This window comes from Perca fluviatilis, chromosome 4, assembly GCF_010015445.1.
Source record: "Perca fluviatilis chromosome 4, GENO_Pfluv_1.0, whole genome shotgun sequence".
Lineage (NCBI taxonomy): Eukaryota > Metazoa > Chordata > Actinopteri > Perciformes > Percidae > Perca > Perca fluviatilis.
This window is the reverse complement of record NC_053115.1, coordinates 16,723,989-16,741,756: the sequence shown is the minus strand read 5'-3', so window position 1 is coordinate 16,741,756 and position 17,768 is coordinate 16,723,989. Positions and strand designations below refer to the sequence as shown.

General features: G+C 39.0%; 3 protein-coding genes across 3 annotated transcripts; all 3 read right to left on the bottom strand.

Moving 5' to 3' along the window:
* Nucleotides 1–244: 244 nt before the first annotated feature.
* cav3 (caveolin 3) lies at nt 245–3,721 on the bottom strand. The gene is made up of 2 exons (XM_039798912.1): nt 3,368–3,721; nt 245–1,979 (listed from the first exon to the last, which is right to left on the bottom strand). The coding sequence occupies exons 1-2, from the start codon at nt 3,488–3,490 to the stop codon at nt 1,638–1,640; spliced, it is 465 nt and encodes a 154-aa protein (XP_039654846.1). The 5' UTR covers nt 3,491–3,721; the 3' UTR covers nt 245–1,637.
* A 2,729-nt stretch (nt 3,722–6,450) lies between these two features.
* On the bottom strand, nt 6,451–8,371 carry LOC120557897 (caveolin-2-like). The gene is made up of 3 exons (XM_039798588.1): nt 8,166–8,371; nt 7,307–7,494; nt 6,451–7,078 (listed from the first exon to the last, which is right to left on the bottom strand). The coding sequence occupies exons 1-3, from the start codon at nt 8,316–8,318 to the stop codon at nt 6,919–6,921; spliced, it is 501 nt and encodes a 166-aa protein (XP_039654522.1). The 5' UTR covers nt 8,319–8,371; the 3' UTR covers nt 6,451–6,918.
* Nucleotides 8,372–11,740: 3,369 nt separating this feature from the next.
* On the bottom strand, nt 11,741–17,598 carry gpr61l (G protein-coupled receptor 61-like). Its single transcript, XM_039796316.1, has 2 exons — nt 17,219–17,598; nt 11,741–14,523 (listed from the first exon to the last, which is right to left on the bottom strand). The coding sequence occupies exon 2, from the start codon at nt 14,469–14,471 to the stop codon at nt 13,179–13,181; it is 1,293 nt and encodes a 430-aa protein (XP_039652250.1). The 5' UTR covers nt 14,472–14,523; nt 17,219–17,598; the 3' UTR covers nt 11,741–13,178.
* Nucleotides 17,599–17,768: the final 170 nt, after the last annotated feature.

Below are 17,768 nucleotides of genomic sequence, written 5' to 3'. Positions count from 1 at the left end.
ATTCCATAGGATAACCAATGCACCAATAGAAAATATTATAACAGGAGAAATTATATGAAACATACATTTTTCAAGGCAACAATTGGCCCTAAAGACTTAACAGAGTATTTCAGAATTTCATGATTAACTATTTTGAATAATCTTTACATTCTTAAAGATGCCAGTAGTGTGGAGGGCTATTTATGTTTGTAATTGCACTAGTTTAATTAAACATTTACAGAAGGCAAAAATCATGAGAACTGTATTTGTGGAGAACTTGCTGTACTTTGGTTGTATTTTTATATTTAATGTCTCTTTACAGGTTCTGGCAAATTTGCTCCTTAATTGCACTGGTTAATGCAGTTCATTAACCAGTGAAATAATACTTTCAACACAGTGTGCTGTTTCTGCTTTTATAAATTCTAACTGTGCATTTTCCAGCACAGTAGAGGACTAGAATGAGTCAGCCAGAAAGAAACACAGGTTATGAACAAAGAAGGGTGTGGTGACACTGAAACATCAATTATGAATCTCACACAAAAGAGAAGCACACACAACAGCAACCTCTAGTGGGTCACAGCTCCCAGGTCACTATTTCTACTGAAGTTGGCAAAAGAGATATCACTGAAACACGGTGAAGTGTTTGGTGAACTTTAAAAATGTATTTCTTAAGCCTCTCCAAATAAATTGAAATAATACACAGAACATACTTTACCAGTGGTGCAATATACTTATTATAAGGTTTCATCAAGTGTCTTTAAATTAGTTTCACCCCATGTACTGTATATGTCATTACATTTTCTTCACTGCAGGTGCACAATAGCAGCAAAGGTATTATACTTTTCTAAATAATATAAATAACACGGTGGAACATTACGATGGGTCTCATACAGAGGTTTTTACTTTACTCCATTAGTAGGTAGGTCCATACTTGTTTACACATACTTGCTTACTTGAAAAGTGCAATAGTAAGTAGGTTTAATATTCCACTCATCACACTTTGATAAAAGGAAGTAGATTATCTGCATGGTTGGTTCCAAACAGAAAATGTATCTGTTAGTTACCATGGAGTCATCACTAATTACCAAATAAATATGTAGAGAAAAAAATGTTCCATTCAATTCGTTTTGTTAGAATTTTTAAAATAAGGTTACATACATGATTGTCAAATCCAATTAAAACAATATAAAGTTAAATAATACCAGACACAGCAATATACAGCATCAATATAACTTTTAAAAATGGCCAAATGTAATGCATACAGGCAGCATTGTCCACAGGTGCAGCAATTGTGGGGAGGTCATTTCATTTGTTGAGAATGAGTAGCTTCTGTGATACAAATAAATGAGGGCAGACACATCTTCCTCATTGCAAGCGGCCCTCTTCTCACTCAGTGAGGAGCACTGAGCCCTCCAGGAGTGCCAGAGCTGTCACAGAACCACGCTGCCTGCTGCAGCTGTCACGGAGCTTCTGGTGGCACACCGGGCATGTCAGGACTCAGTGCTGAGAGCTTGAGGATGGGTGGGCGGGGAACAGCATATTATGAAGGGTGGAGGAGGAGTATCAGGGAGTAAGCAAGATGCCAGGACTGATCTTCTGGTGTATAAAAAGATACCACACTTCATCCGATCATACTATAAACACTACTGTGTGAGTTCTTAGACTTCTTTGCGCAGTGCAACACGCACACTGCTGAAGATCTTGCCCAGGGCTTCAAAGAAGGGATCACAGAAGGTCTGGATGCAGAGAGAGTAGATGCGGCTGATGCACTGCGACTCAATCAGACAGCTCTTGATGCAGGGAACCACGGCCCAGATGTGGCAGAAGGAGATGCATGCGAACAGGAAGCCCCACAGCAGAGCAACAGGGATACCGAAGACAGCAGACAAGATGCGGTAGCACCAGTACTTGGACACAGTAAAGGTGGTGTAGCTGAGTTTCCACACCCCATCCAGACTGTGTGTACCATCAGGCTCTGCAATGACATCCTCAAAGTCCACCTAAGGAAATTTAAAAGAGGCTTTTATTTCCTCACATCCCTAAATGCACACCACTGTTATGCACATGCCAATAATAAGTGTAAAGATTAAGCTTGTAAAAGCTGCAGAATGTTAGGGTCAAATTCATGCAGAGAAACCAATTAGCTTAAGTGTTGTAACATCATAGGAAAAAAATGTAATGCTGTGGCATACAGTCAAAATTAATAACAGTTATGGAGTGGCTTTTAATGCTAGGTCCAAATCATTGTAAAAGTTCTATTCCAACATATTTCTTAGTAACCAAGTTTCACCTCATGTAAAATGCATTAGAGCAACTGTGCAATGGTCTAACGGTAATCTGTTTTCAGTTTTCAGTATGTGTCACCTGGTCCTTTGGAAAAGCACTGTCACATTCTAAGCTGAGACTGAGAAATTGCTGATTAACTTAATCATGAAAGACAGATGCACTGCACATCTAAAGCCTTCTCTTTTCTTCCAGACCACTGGATACGATCAGTAACAAAGTCACTGTCCATTTCCCGTAGAGACAGCAGCCTGAGATCATCCTCTGAATGAATGGCTGGACATGCACTGTTTTATATTTTCTCTGCAAGGTCTGGCCTCTTTTAGCCCCTAGAGGGATTGTTGGTGTCAAATTCAGCAAAAAAACAACCAGTGTTCTTTAGAAACAATAGACGGACACCCAAAGCTGGTACATGTGATTACTCAGGAGATAAGATTCCCTGCGAGAGAAAGTTTTTTAATCGATATTATTTTATTTTAAAGGTAGGGGAAAAAAAGTTAAGTTAGCAGAAAATGACTGCATAAATAAGAAATATAAACGCTAAACTATAACTCACTGTAACTCCTTGACCAGACTATTGGGATTAAGGTTAACAAACCTTTCAGTTTAAAACTGACGTCAGTAGACATGTAAATCATTCCAACCTGAGCCATGCAGACACTAAACATATGCTTTACTCATATCTTGTAATAAACCGTCTTCATTGACCATGTTTACATAAACCCCTTCCAGTCAGACAAAATATAATCTAAATGTATATTCAGTCCTGTCCTAACAGAAAATACTTTGTGGCGATAACATGGCAACAATCACAGGATAAACAGTAGTCAAGCCTAAATAAATCACGGCATACATAGTGCATACTGTATCAGTTTCACGCTCTTCTACCCCATTCCCAAAATAAACTTTGGGCTCTGCACAGGCAACAGGAATAGCTCTTGTTCTATTTAAGGATTTTCCAGACAGTATCATAACCTGTACTCCTGTCTTTGTTCCTGCTAACCACTTTATTCATTTGCTGCCTATATGCTTCCACACATGCCAAGGCAGGGGTTATGTTCTTAATCCTCTCTGTGACAGGGTGTTGTCTCCATGCTGCACAAACCTTCACCACGTCCTCATTGATCTGCTTGGGATCTCTGTTAATTAAATCAATCTCCTTGGTGTGGCTATCCTTCACAATCTTCTCCTCATTGGTGTTGGTGTTGTACTGGTACTGATCCGCCATGATAGGGCTGCAGGTCCTTGACGGGCCGAAGATGGTGAGAGTAAATCTTCCTGGATCAATCTGCACGGAGCTGCCTCGGTTCACTTCTGAACCCCTGTATCACCACTGTGGCGCTCCCTCTTGCATGCCAGTGGACAGCTGCTGCAGACCTCCTGGTAAAAATGGAGGCCTGACCCCCGCCCTGCACACACATAGGCACCCAAACACACACACAGGCAGTGTATACACACACACACACACACACACACACACACACACACACACACACACACACACACACACACACACACACACACACACACACACACACACACACACACAGGCAGTGTACACACACACACACACACACACACACACACAATGTAATGCACACAGACAGAAAAGGCATGCCTTAAAGGAGAACCCAGCGTTGTGTCACATTTCACATAGGGTTGTGGGGCGAACTGGGCAGAGTTTACACAGTGGCACGAACTTCCACCACAGAGTCAGGCAGTAAGCACAAACACACCCTCCTGCTCTGGCTTCAGTTGGGACACAGTGTTTTGCGTCCTAATGCTGAACTTTATTTGGAAAAGAAAACATTTTTGTTTGTGTTTAAAGCTAAATTGCAAAACAGAAATTATACTCAATGTCACCATTAGTACAAGGATTACCGTACGATGTACTGTTAATGTAGATTCACACTATTGCTATAATTTATCATTCAGAAGGAGGAATATGATTCAGACACTTTCATGAGGCCGAATTCATCAACTTATCACCTTCATCATGCTTGATACTGTAAGTCAGGTGCTGGGGTAATTAGTAGATGTCACCTTATTTGTTGACATTATGCCAGTTTAAGAAACCCGACTGTACCTGTCATTGTAACCCTACAGCTGACAAACACTCTGTAGAGTAGTAATACTGTGCTGCACTGAGAAATGTAATAATCAGAGTTTTCAGACATATTTGGAGGACTTGTTAGGAGAGATTTAACTATATTGCATGCTAAATATATTTGCAAATGGTAATGTTTCTTTGCAGTTGAGTGGACATTAGAGAAAATGTAATTTCGTTTGTTGGGACTCGGAAGGAGAGACATTTAAATATATATAATTATATTCTAATGAACGTGTATGCTTTCATAATCACAATCATAACAACAAAGTGGTTAAGTAATTTAAATGTTTCAAAGTCTTGCACAATAGAGAGAGATCACACAAGGCGGATCCTGAGTCTCTTATTTCTGATATTTTTGATTTTAGCAATGCATAAAATCTAATAGTCTCCCAATATAAACTCTGATTCAGTCTTCCTTAAGCTGTGCAGTTGTTGCTATCAGTCATAGCTTTCTATATCAGCAGGCAGGTCGCATAAACAAACTCATACAGCGTGGTGCTGCCAAAAAGAGGGGGAAGATGAGTAGGTGTCTATAAAACTGGTACCAGGTCTTACAGCACCCCTAGCTCTCTGTGTCTATTTATCTCAATCAGTGGGGTGTAAGAACAGTACAGGAAGAGTGACTCGGGAGCATGGATTGGCATTTTTTTGCTCTGTCTCCCTGGTGGTAGAGACAGGGACGAGGAGGGAGGGGTGGAATGGGATCCGAGTGCATGTGATCGAGAGCCAACCCAATTAGAGGAGTATTCTTGGCGTGGCAATGGAGAGTGTAGAGGCTAGTTAGGAATGGAGGCAGAGGGACAGAAATAGCTCAGTAGAGAGTCAGAGTGGACATACCTCTGCCTCTATGGGTGTCAATGCAATCAGCTGAGACTGCACTGGCTCCTGTCTTTCATTTAATGTAGACGGGACATACTGGGATCTCAGACCTATATTTATAGCCATATAGAATGTAATGGTAAGAGTGGGTATCCGTAACTCAAGTTAGTTTAGTAAACAGTGCTAGGTGTGTTACTTGACCCATACAAAATGCTTTTTATTATTTTTTTTACTATACATTTTAAAGTAATATTCTTACATACTTTGATTCCTGAGAGCAGCAAGTTGTAACTGGATCTTTAATTGTGTCATTAAAGCCTTGTGTTGTCCTGGTTTAACCTCTAAAAATCAGAAAATGTAAGAAATTGTTCCACATTTTGGGAAAGACACTTTGTTGCCTTCTTGGCAAGAGTTAGTTGAGAAAATTGATACTACTCTCATGTTGCAGCCGGTTAGCTTACTGTAATTAACACAATATATCTTGTTTGTTTAATCCATTTAATAAAAAATATATATATGTAAAAAGTTATAGTTTTACGGAAGGTCGTGTATTGGCTGTGTGCGGTGACTTCCTGGAGTCTCCACTGGTTGCCTGGCAACCTCACAAGACAAGACTCCAGGATGTGCCAAGCCAAGAAATAGTCCCGCGCAAAAAAAACCTTGTAAAACCTGTTTTTCCCTATTCACAGTCTTAATGCTAAACCAAGCTAACTCACTGCTGGCTGTAGTGTCATATTCACTGTACAAACATGAGTGGTTTGATCTTCTCATCTAACTCTTGGCAGCAAAGTGTTGAACTATTTCCTGTTTGAATGGCCAAATATTATTGACAGCCAATATTATGCTTGCCATTCGTCAGAATTAAAGTAATGTGAATACTTCACTAAGAGAAAGCATTGTTTTCTTGCCCTTTAACATTTTATCTTAACCCAGTGGAGCACTTTGTTTGTCTTTGAAAGGTCCTGCTGTAAATAAAGATATTCTCTAACCTAGCTTGGTGACTAGACTCCAGTGAGTTATTGGTAGACCTGTTACTAGTTGCACAGTGTACTTCACCTTTATATTATTTAAGTTCATACTAATAAACCAGTACACTAAAACAAAATAATGTTTTAGGCCTCTGTAATATTTTAACTGAATTCTAACAAAAATTCAGATTATGTCCACCTTATCTCCATACAAAACAGAATAGTATATTACAATCAAAGAAAGACAAATCATTTATTGAAATTAATTAATGTGATTTCATTCAACTACGATGCTATGACATCCATATTAATATTATTAATGTGATAAATTAGCCTTTCTTACATATACACACTTGTTCATCCAGAGCTTTCAATGCTTGTTGGTCTGTTTTGCTTTACACGCCAGAATCTCTGGGTTTATAGGTACAGTAGATACTTTTGTGATTTAATTGCAACGGTTTATACTGTACATATTTGCTTTCTATTTTTCTCTGTAACTGTGCATTAGATAGTTTTAGTACCATTTACCCCTCATATTCTATCAACACATGCTTGTTCCGGCCCTGGCTTAGAGTTAGCTGTATGCATCAATATCATCACAAAAGGGACAAATTGAGCAATAATACAAAATAATCACACACAATTATGATGCATTTTATAATTTACCTGTACCTGTAATTTACCTGTATGGAATTAGTAGTATGCAACTTGCTTTTTTCTATGTTTTAACCAAACATTTACTTATATACTTTATTGTTTTTATCTGTCTTCATCTTTTGCCAGATGGATGGTGATTCGACGACAGCACTTTCCAATACTGGTAAAGAAGGGGCTGATGAGAATGTTCAGTATGCTGCCCCACACAGTCTGAACCCAGTGCATGTTGATGAGAAGCAGCTGCACGCAGGGCATGATTAACCTGGAGAGATACAGTGTGGACAACACATGAGCTCATCTTACTGATAAAACATAGAAATAATTCTACACTCCTAAAAAGAAAAAAAGAAGAAAAAAACTGTAGAAGGGTGAAGGTAGAGTTACCATTTTCATCATCTACCTACTAAATGATCCTTATTTACCAGAAAAGCATTTACCAGTTCACCCATGCCTATAAGTCTATCTCATCCCAGTGTGACAACAGTCCTACCAGATGTGAAGGCAGCTGAGCACAGCGAAGAGGATCCCTGCTGCCAGTGAGACCGGCACTGCCAGAAGAAGGGAGATGAGGCGGTAGATCCACAGTCTGGACACCTCAAACAGGGCGTGACTCCACAACCACACTTTATCAAAGCTCCGCACCGAGGGAGGCTCTGCAATCACATCCTCAAACGTGACCTCAAGACACACACAGAGGCAATGTGAGTGATTTCTAGGGACAATCTTTCTTAAGCGTGCAACATATAAAACTGAGAACTTGGGCTTAGATATGTAGGCATAAATCTTACCATGCAGACTGATGGGTAATGCTTGCAAATGTATTACACTAAGCCATTTTAATTGCACACATTTTTTCATCACTTGTACTTTGCAGTGATCTTATAGCCATGGGGCAAAAAATGGAACTGTGTGTACGATCATATCCACTTGAGGTGGTGATTGTGCAGCATGTTGATATTCACCACATTAAGTTGGTAGTCTTATATAACCTGAGAACAAAAATGAAAGCCATTGGACTAGGTAAATTTTTTTACTTACTGTAACAAAAAGCTTTTCTTTCCATATTGCATTTATCATCCTCATGACTCATCAATTTAATCAAAAATCTATTTATCACTTAAACCAAACATAGATTTCTGTTTCAGTTCAGCTTTGCATAATTAGTGTAATGTTGGTTAACATATACGGGAGGAGTGGTATGCACAGCATGTACAGTACAGTGGGTTTGTTTATTTTACTGACCTGTCAAGTTCTTTGTTTCTCTAGACAGAAATACCACAGCTTGTGGCCTATGCTGTGTGTGTGTGTTTTTTGTTGATTAAACCCCTGTGGCGGTGCACACTCTTTACCTTAAGACTCTTGTTGACTCTTTTGGGATCCCTGTCGTGAATCAGAAGCCTTGTCTCACTGTGTTTGGAATTCAGATCTTCAGATTGTATGTCCACTTTGACTTCCATAAATTCGATTGCTGGTCTCTTGTCTTTTAATCTCTGGTCCTCCATTTCCACTTAGCTGAGCTGTGTCTCGGATCTGTTGGCCGCTGTGGACATGTCATTGGAAATATGGAGGCTGAGCAGGGCGTAGCAGAAGGATGACTTACCACTTTAACTGCTTGTCGCTGACACCCAGGTGGAACATAGTGGACTTCTGACTGCCTTGCTCTTTGTTGAGGAATGCCTTTATTGGCTTTTAAAGTCTTTAGTGATATTTTCCATATGACACACTACATGGAAAGTCTAATTTAGACCTGCATGAGAAATGGCCTATGGTCCTCGCTAATCAGCCTTCATTTCCTCCTTAAATATTGAAGAACTGAACATGATTAGGGGGGTACTTTGGCAATGTCGTGGTTATACAGTCCTCTCATCATGAAGGCAGAGTTGATCGATTAAGAACAAAGAGTTCTCTGCACTTCAACCACTTCATACATTTAGGTTATTAAAGGTTTTTAGGAATATGATAAATATTTGAATCTGTGTTAACGGTTTTTTGGTCCCATAACCATTTGGACAGATCACTTACATAAAGTATTATCATTTACACATCCAGCAGATACAGAGCTACATTAGCATTAGCATTCATTGTGTTTCTGTCCACCTAATGAATATAAATGCAATATCCACTCTCCTTTTAGCTCTGTTTTGCTCTTCACCAACTCCTGAGTGAAATATCTGGGTTTGAAACTGCTAAATGCTCCACTATCTTCAATAGATAGCTAACTTTGTCTGTGTGCCATATGGTGCTGAGCAGGTGTACAGTGGGTTTTTAGTGCTTTTTACTTGAAAACAGCTGCCTGCAAAAACGACACTATAAGAGCCGTGAGAGAAAACCAAAACAGTAGGAAAAATGTAAACAATAACCTGAAATATGCTTAAACACTAAGGAAGAATCAGGTTTATTTCTAATTAGGTTTTCACAATTCAAGGAATTTGCCTTGGTATTTGGTGCATAACAATAAACATATTACAGAAATAAAAATAAAAATATAAACAAATACTGCCAAAGTCCAGAACCATAATGTAAAATGAAAAATATATAACATGTAAAATAGTGATTTTTTTATAATGATAGAGCTGTACAGTGTTTGAAAAAAAAGATAATGGAATGTGCAAAAGATAATAATCCCAAATCAGCAGCAATCTGACTCCAATATGTTCATTCACATTTTGAAAAGAACATGACCAGACATTTTAGCAGTCAACACATATCTCACTGTTTGTTGAAAATTCCTAGAAGCCTTTTTGTCAGAAATGTCCAACCAAAGAGGAGGGAGGAGAATTCACTGGTATATAGCGCACTCTGTTGGCCATGGTTTGTCTTAGTAGTTTAATAAAAATCATTGTTTATCACTGATGGTTAAATCAGCTCATATTTTTAAATCCTCATTGATAATCACTGATGGTTAAATTAGCTGTAAAAAAAAATCCTGATTGTTTATCACTGATGGTTAAATACGCTGCATTTGCTGCATTTTCCACTCACACATGGTCAAATAGCTCATTTTCTTTCAGTGCTTCCATAATAGTATCAAAGTGCTTGGTTCACAAACGCAGCAGCGGTAAAGTGGTCTGATTAGCTGATGATTAATGCTGTGTGTGTGTGTGTGTGTGTGTGTGTGTGTTGTATGTGGAAACCATGGCGATGAAGAGCCCTTGATATTGTGTTGTGATTATGTCTGATCTTTTAACAGATACTGGTTTAGTTTACATCTCGTTGCGACCCTCCTCCACCCCATTCACCTCCAGTTCATCATTTCCAGCTCCCAGGTCTGAGCTCAACAGAGCTCGCTCCTCTTCTCCTTCATCCAGATCTCAGCATCCTCTTCATTCATCACATCACCACCAGTGTCTGGACTCCATCAGGGGGGTATCCTACATACTGACGGCTTCTCGAACCCTTTTAAATATGATGACGTCACGATGGGAATTCGATGATGTTGCGATGGGGTCTAATCGCTAAAGACTTATCATTTATCATTTGATTGTGCACACGTCAATAAATAATTGTTCACTCAAAATGAGGTCTCTCCTGATTGAAATGTACGCACTGGGTTGTAGTGTTTGTACTGGTGGTTTGGTGAAATTAAACAACCTTTTTATGGTAATACCATTCCTACTACTGTGACAGCTTAAATTAAACTGATAGTATTGATGGTGAAGCTTTATTTGCCACAATGAAAAGTGCTGTGGTATTGCATAATACCATATATTGTTAGGCTCCAAATGTCACAAATAATAATTGTCATAATTCCTGGTTGGATGGTAAGCCACAGTAAGTATTTCAAACACCCATCATGGATGTCTTGGAATCTATCCTTAGTCTGCAGGTCACAGGTCCAGATGAAGTGGACAGTGGTAATGTTCATTACCAATAAGCTTGTCAATAAGACTGAGGACAGTACTTACTACATTATTTCTCCCTTTTCTTTTCCATGTGATATTCCTTTATCTCTGTGTCTCTTTCCTGATTACACTTACAACAGCAGACTTTTACTGACTATATTTTTGGATGACTGGATTTTTATTTTCTGGCCATCTGCAAGATACATCAAAATGTGTGTGCTGCCAAGTCTTGTCTGTGTTGTCTTTCATCAGTTTAGGCTTGTCTTGGACTTCGGAGTGAATGCTCTTTCCTTTGCCGTTAGTCCGCCTGTTGAGATTACAATTCTTGTCTAACAACCCTCTACAGACATCTCTGGCTCTGTGGGAGATCTTTGCCCCTGCTGTCTTCTGTGATTCGTACCGTGTATAAACCACACTCAGGTCCTAGACATCTGGATTTAATTTTGATACTGAGACGGTGTAAAGGATGTCCATATGGGCAAATCTTTTCTTGAAAGTAACAGGCACCATTGAAAAATGATACAAGACAAAAACGAAACACAATTTTCTACCTGCAACTTGATGATATTTGCTAAGAGAAATCAAAGTGCTGAGCTCCGGCAGTCAAACCTGTCATACCAGATGTTTCTGGAAGAACATGCTCATGTTTATAATCTGTTGTAGTTAAACAATAATGTCTGACCTCAGGTTGAAAATGCAGAGCTCTGAATGTCGTGAATAGCAATGGGATGGATAGTGATTCAAAAGTCCTTCAGACAGGTCACAAGAAGAGATCTGATGGCCGCCCAGATTGTGTCCTAATTTGGATTCTTTGATGTTTGGTTTAACAAATGCTGTATCTAGATCCAGTTGATGTTTTGTTCTAACCTTGTTTATCTTTGTATTATCACGAGGGTCCATGAAATCCAAATCTCAGGAAGCACATTGTAGATTTCTTTACGTTATGTTGTCAGCAGCTCTCGAGGCCTGAATTCTGAGATACTGAATAAATAATGTAAAATGTGCCCTGCTGATCTCATTGTTTAATGGCTAGACATTTATGAGGAGAAAATTACACGAGAGAAGACAAAGACAGAAACGGACACATAGTACAAATGTATTGATAAAAAAAGTCTCACAGCATGTTCCTGTGCTGTCTGTGAGTGTTTATGTACACATATCCTCTTGGTAAGAAAGCTATTGCAGTATTTACCTCAAAGTATTAAGTACACAAGCGCAGTAGGTCTGTAAGAGTGGTGTATATCCCAGTAAGTGACAACCTGCAAAATGGTGTTTGCCGTTATTTGCTTTAACCACACTATTCTTTCTTATTCGGCATGACTGCTGTTTGTAAAAGACTAATACAAACAGCAGAGGCCATAAAACAGCACTTTGTTACCACTCTCAGAGCATTATCAGTGTCCAGTAGTGATTTCCAATGTAAATTCACTATCTCCTGCCTCACCATACCCATGTCACTATTACAGTACAGCAGTCCATATTCACAAGGATTTGTGCTACCTTACTTTCAGCCTCTATCCACATGTTAATGAGCCTCTATCTGAATTTGTAGGCCTCATGTAATCAGTTTGCATGTGAAAAGCAGGCACGAGCCAGAAATAGTAGACTGCAGTCGGGATTTAAAGCTAAAGCATACATCCAGCCTAAAGGTGCTCATTGTTATGTCATTCACAGGCTCACTAAATTTCCATGACAACAGAGGCAGATGACATTTGCCATCTATCAGCATATCTGTTGCACACAGGAACTCTGGGGTATTGTTCCTCAGATTCATGAGAGGTTGTCACGCTACAAAGGCCACAGTGTTAGTTATACCATTGCTTGGCAACATTTACATCCAATACTTTTACTAAATTCAACAGACTCCACCAACATTTGTATATACATATTGTTATCGACATAAAAAAAGGATACAGTGGAACCAACTCATGTTTATATGGAATGCAAATTGCTCCTAATTAAATACAATGAAACATTTAAATATTCATCTAATTATGACCTTGTTTTTGCAGTTACACTCCAGATTTTCATATTTATAAAGATAAAACATTTCAACAAAAATCATTGAAATCAGGCCAATTGTAATATGAATGGAAAATCTGCAAACAGGGACATGTATCACTATATTCTATGCCAACCATAGCACCTGGACCTAAAATGACATGTATTTTAAGGATAGTATCACATTTGTTGACGTCTATCTTAAAACAAAACTGAATTGTCCATATGTGCATTGAAAGGATTATTGGTTGCTGTAATGTTTCCTCCTGTCCATACTGGCTATAAAGAGATCCCTTCACACCATATAGATTGTGGGGGACCAAATCCACAGTCATGGCCAGTATTGGCAGACGGGAGGAGTACAGTGACCAATAATCATTTCAATGTACATATCGGCATGTAAGTATAGTTTTAGGATAGACTTAAAATGAGATCCGTTAAGAAAATGGCTTGCCCACAAAAAAAACTGATCTGGCTTTTATATTAGCACCATGGCCCATAACTCATGTTGGTCAATGTCTAAGTGTGCTCCTCAGGTATTTGTCCAGGGATTTTTATCCCCTGGTCCATAGTGTTTCTGGGACGGGAGTTGGCACAGCTGGATGTGGTTTCAGCTGTGCTACTGGTTCTCTGGATGAACTGGAGGAAGTTCTCCTGAAAGGAGCCCTCGTGGCTGGATGTTCCAAACTCCGCTGGCTGGGTCAAGCAGCAGCGCCGAAACTTTACCAGCTCTTCTCTGATCTGCCTGTTCAACAGGCCGTAGAAGAATGGGTTAACAGCGAAGGAGGAGTAGGCCAGCCAAGTGACTGCCTCCTCTAAGTCCCCGGGGCTGTGCATGGAGCCAGTCAGAGACATTTGCAGGTGGAAGATGAAGTAGGGCAACCAACAAACAAAGAACTGACCTACAATGAATACCAAAGTAAGGGCAGCCTTTCCTCCACTGAATGCCCTCTCTGGAGATAGTCTTTGGGGCAGAGTACGAGTGGTAGTGATCATGGTGGTCTGGCTGTTGATGGAGTCTGAGCGATCCTTAGCAGGGCTTGTGTTTGCCCAAGTTGGCACAGCAGGGACTTGCTGCAGGGCTGCAGAACGTGCTACCTTGTACACGGCAGAGTAAACAGCAAAGATAACCACTGTAGGAACTAGGAAACAAACCACACTGAATAGCACAGCAAATACACTTCTTAGACGACTGTGGCTTGCGTGGAGAGAGCAGTGAGCTGCAGCAATAGAGCTCTGATGTCCATAAGCTGGCCATCCAAACAGCGTGACCAAAGCTAAGAGGACTGACTTAACCCAGATTATTAGCATGACACCAATAGCGAGGTTGATGGTCATCTTGACTTCATAACGCATTGGGTGTACGATATAGAAGTAACGCTCCACACTGATGGCTGTGATGGTGAGAATGGAGAGACAGATGAGGAAAACATTGAGAAAGATGTAAACCTGACACTCCAGAACAGTAAACACCACAGTTCCAAAGAACGCTGAGCTGGATATTATACCCAAAGGCATGAGAAGGATGGCACACAACAGGTCTACTGCACAAAGGTGACACACAAAAGCAAACCTCTTCAGGTGAGGAGCACGGGCAATGGCCACCATCACACCAGTATTGGCCAACAAAGCAATGAGGTTAAGGGTCACCATGCAGAACAACCCAAAAAGGTCTTTGATCTGTGACTGGGAGCTTGTGACAACACCCACATTGGCAGGAACCGTAGGATTGGGCTCCCATAGGGCAGTGGTGGCATTGGTCACTGAGTGATTTGGCACAGAGGCTAACATGGGACTAGTCTTGTCTGCCATTATTCATTCACAACCTCCATTTGTATCTCGGATGTCTTCATAAGCGGATGTCCTGTGTTGAGAAGACAAAAAAATAGTTATTTATAAACAATTGTAAGGCAGTTTAGACATTTTCGGTGCGTTTTATCTATCCATTTAAAAACCAATGTCGGCAGAGTGAACAACAGGAAACCAAAAGGGCAATATATTTTATTGCAAATGTAAATAATATTGTTGACCCGCTGGAAATTAATACAGCTGTTAAAAATGTTTATGAAAATCTCTACAAATCACATTATATTACTAATGCGGATGTCCAGACTGAATTTTTAAACAAACTCAATATCCCCCAAATCTCTGAGGAAAGTAAAAAAAGGACTGGATAAACAATTAAGCATGGTTGATATATTATAAGCTCTAGGTGCAATAAAGGCAAAGCAGCAGGGCCAGATGGCCTCCCAATTGACTTGTATATAGTAAATACTTTAAAGATAAATTGGTAACTCCGCTTTATGAGCTGTATCTAGAATCCTACAACAATGGCTACCTCTCAGCCTCGATGAGAGAGGCCTTAATCATCCTGCTTCCAAAACCAGGAAAACCTAACACTAAATGTGAAAATATGTGACCTATAAGTTTAATAAACAAACACTGATACAAAAATCCTCAGTAAAATTTTGGTGAAGGCTAGAGGGTGTGCTTCAAAGTATTGTGGGTGGGGGATGACCGAAAAGGATTTGTAAAGGGAAAACAAGGATTTCATAATGTAAGACGAGTTCTCAATGTACTGTACTGCCAAAAAGGAGAAACAGACACGGCTCTTCGATAGGGTTAAGTGGACTTATATCTTTGACGTTATAGCTCGATTTGGTTTTGGAAATACGTTCCTTAACTGGATCAAACTATTACATCTCAACACTATAACTGAGGTACTGACAAATAAAGTGGTGTCTCAGCCCTTCAATATTACAAGAGGTTGCCAGCAAGGTTCACCTCTATCACTTCTTCTGTTCATACTAGTAATTGAACCACTAGCAATAGCCATTAGATCTAGTAGGCAAATACAGGGGATTACAATTGGCAACAGAGATCATAGAATAGCTCTTTTTGCTCACGACGTAATTGTATTCTTAAAACTATTAAACACATCCATACCAGCACTGTTAAATCTAATTGGCTTGTTTGGTAGTATCTCCGGATATAAAGTAAATGCTTCAAAATCATCCCTAATGCTGCTTAACGAAAATGAAATATATAAACCAATATTTATTAACTTTAAAGCTCTCATCTAATTTTACATATTTGGGCATCAAAATAACACCTCACTTAGAATCTATATCACCAACAAACTATGAAGTAATAATGAACATAAATGCAACATTAATATAACAGACCTTTGTTTTAAATGCAATGAGGCTATATGGACATTTATGCACTGTGTCTGGGAGTGTGACAAAATTAAAACATTCTGGAGGTGATCAATAAAACTATGTTCATCTTGTCTGTGAACATTCCACTTGACCCTAAGATGATTTTGTCGCACCTGTATCCAACAAATCTGAATCTGAAACCCCAAGAATATAAATGTATTGATTTAGCTATACTACAGGCAAAAAGGACTATAGCTCTCATCTGGAAGAAAATGGAGGCATCTACAATTGGTGCTTGGATCAAGAAAATGGTGCAATGTATGTCCATAAAGAGACATATATTGAAAGGCAAATTGGGGGTGTATGAGAAAATGTTGTTGAAAATTGTAATTGCAATGAAAAATGAATAAAACATTGTAAAAAAAAAAAAAGTCCATATAAAATGTAGTAATAGCTTAATATAGTTGAATTCTAATGCAGGACATGGTCTGATTATTTAATATCATGTTAATTATTAATTGAAAATGTATTGCTATCAAATTTCAGCTGATTTCTGATTGAAAATATGTAAACAGTTGCCTACATGTTTTAAATGTAAACACATGTAAAAACCGTTTACAGTAAAATACAGCAATGACTAGCCTTGTTTACTGTACATGAAATCAGTATTAGCCCCCTTGAGGGCCATTCTACACTGACGATAAGAGTTGTGAGGACATTAAGCAATGACACACCTCAGTAGTCAGAGCTGTTCACTACCAGTTGTTTTAGGTCTAACTGCAGTCCGATATGTTTGTTTGTTTGACATTACATCAATTCTCTTTTAATATCCATTAAAAAGGAAAGATGTGATAGGCCTATACCAGATGGTATCATATACAACCAAAGGACAGCTTTTAGTAAACTAGAGCTTATGTGCACATGAGTTTTGTTGGACGTATGTGAAAATAGAATCATGATGTTATAAATCTGTTAATATTGGAGAAATGCAAGTCCGTCCTTTCTGAGTACTGACAAGTTAAAAGACAGTTTAAGCTTTCACCTGCATACATCTTTAAAAGCTGTGAACACACTCTTCATGCAGTTTCCAGAGAAATATTTTTTACCATTTTACACATTGTCACAGTCTGTTCCTGGAAATAAATTGATGAAATTAAATCAATAAATAGTTTTTATCCAAAAAGTCTATCTACAAATGTGCTTTATATATATATATATATATATATATATATATATATATATCCTGCCATTGATCTATCTGGATTATGCAACAGTGTGCTGCTATCAATACCTTTACCTATTGATCCACTGTTGATTGAAAGTAAATTCTTTCTAGATTAACACATCCAGCATAAAAAAACAACAACAACAACACTGATGATGCATACAATGACTTACCCATGATCCACTCTGTGTTTGTGTGGTACAGTTCAGACCAAACAGGTTAACCAGGTATTTGATTTGACAAAGCTCCTGTTGAAATCCCATATGTTTAGAGACAGTAGGCCCAAACCAGCTTTATTTGTATTTATTTTTTCCAAAAAGAAAAATAGTCAGTCCTCCAACTAAAAATCCATGTCTTCAGTCCAGTTAACTCCGTGTCTGAGGTTTACTTTTTCTGTAGAGACGCTTCAGAGGTCCAGACTTGTCACATATGTAAAGACGTAGATCACTGATTCCATGATGAATTTTGCTAGTAAATGATGCTTCCGCTCTCTCCTCACCCCTCCTCCAGTAACACTCTCATTCCTGTCCTGTGCTGTGTATGGCAGTGACTGTCACACATTGTATTGTATGTGATTGTTGTTTTTTCTTTTTTCAAATAGACACACACTCCACTGTCCCCCTTCCAAAGTCCAGTATTCCCTGGGTCCTAATTTCCACCATGTTAAAGGGGAAACTCACATTTGCCCTAAAGCAGTCAGGTCTGTATCTTTGCACAAGTAGT

Bases quoted from the DNA above. Each gene is read 5' to 3' on its own strand.
- cav3 (XM_039798912.1), bottom strand. From the start codon at position 3,490: ATGGCGGATCAGTACCAGTACAACACCAACACCAATGAGGAGAAGATT. The intron at 1,980-3,367 runs GTTTGTGCAGCA...AAATTTCCTTAG, and splicing joins TCAATGAGGACGTGGTGAAG to GTGGACTTTGAGGATGTCAT.
- LOC120557897 (XM_039798588.1), bottom strand. From the start codon at position 8,318: ATGGAGGACCAGAGATTAAAAGACAAGAGACCAGCAATCGAATTTATG. The intron at 7,495-8,165 runs GTAAAGAGTGTG...GTGTGTCTTGAG, and splicing joins GAGTCAACAAGAGTCTTAAG to GTCACGTTTGAGGATGTGAT. The intron at 7,079-7,306 runs GTAGGACTGTTG...GTATCTCTCCAG, and splicing joins CTCAGCTGCCTTCACATCTG to GTTAATCATGCCCTGCGTGC.
- gpr61l (XM_039796316.1), bottom strand. From the start codon at position 14,471: ATGGCAGACAAGACTAGTCCCATGTTAGCCTCTGTGCCAAATCACTCA.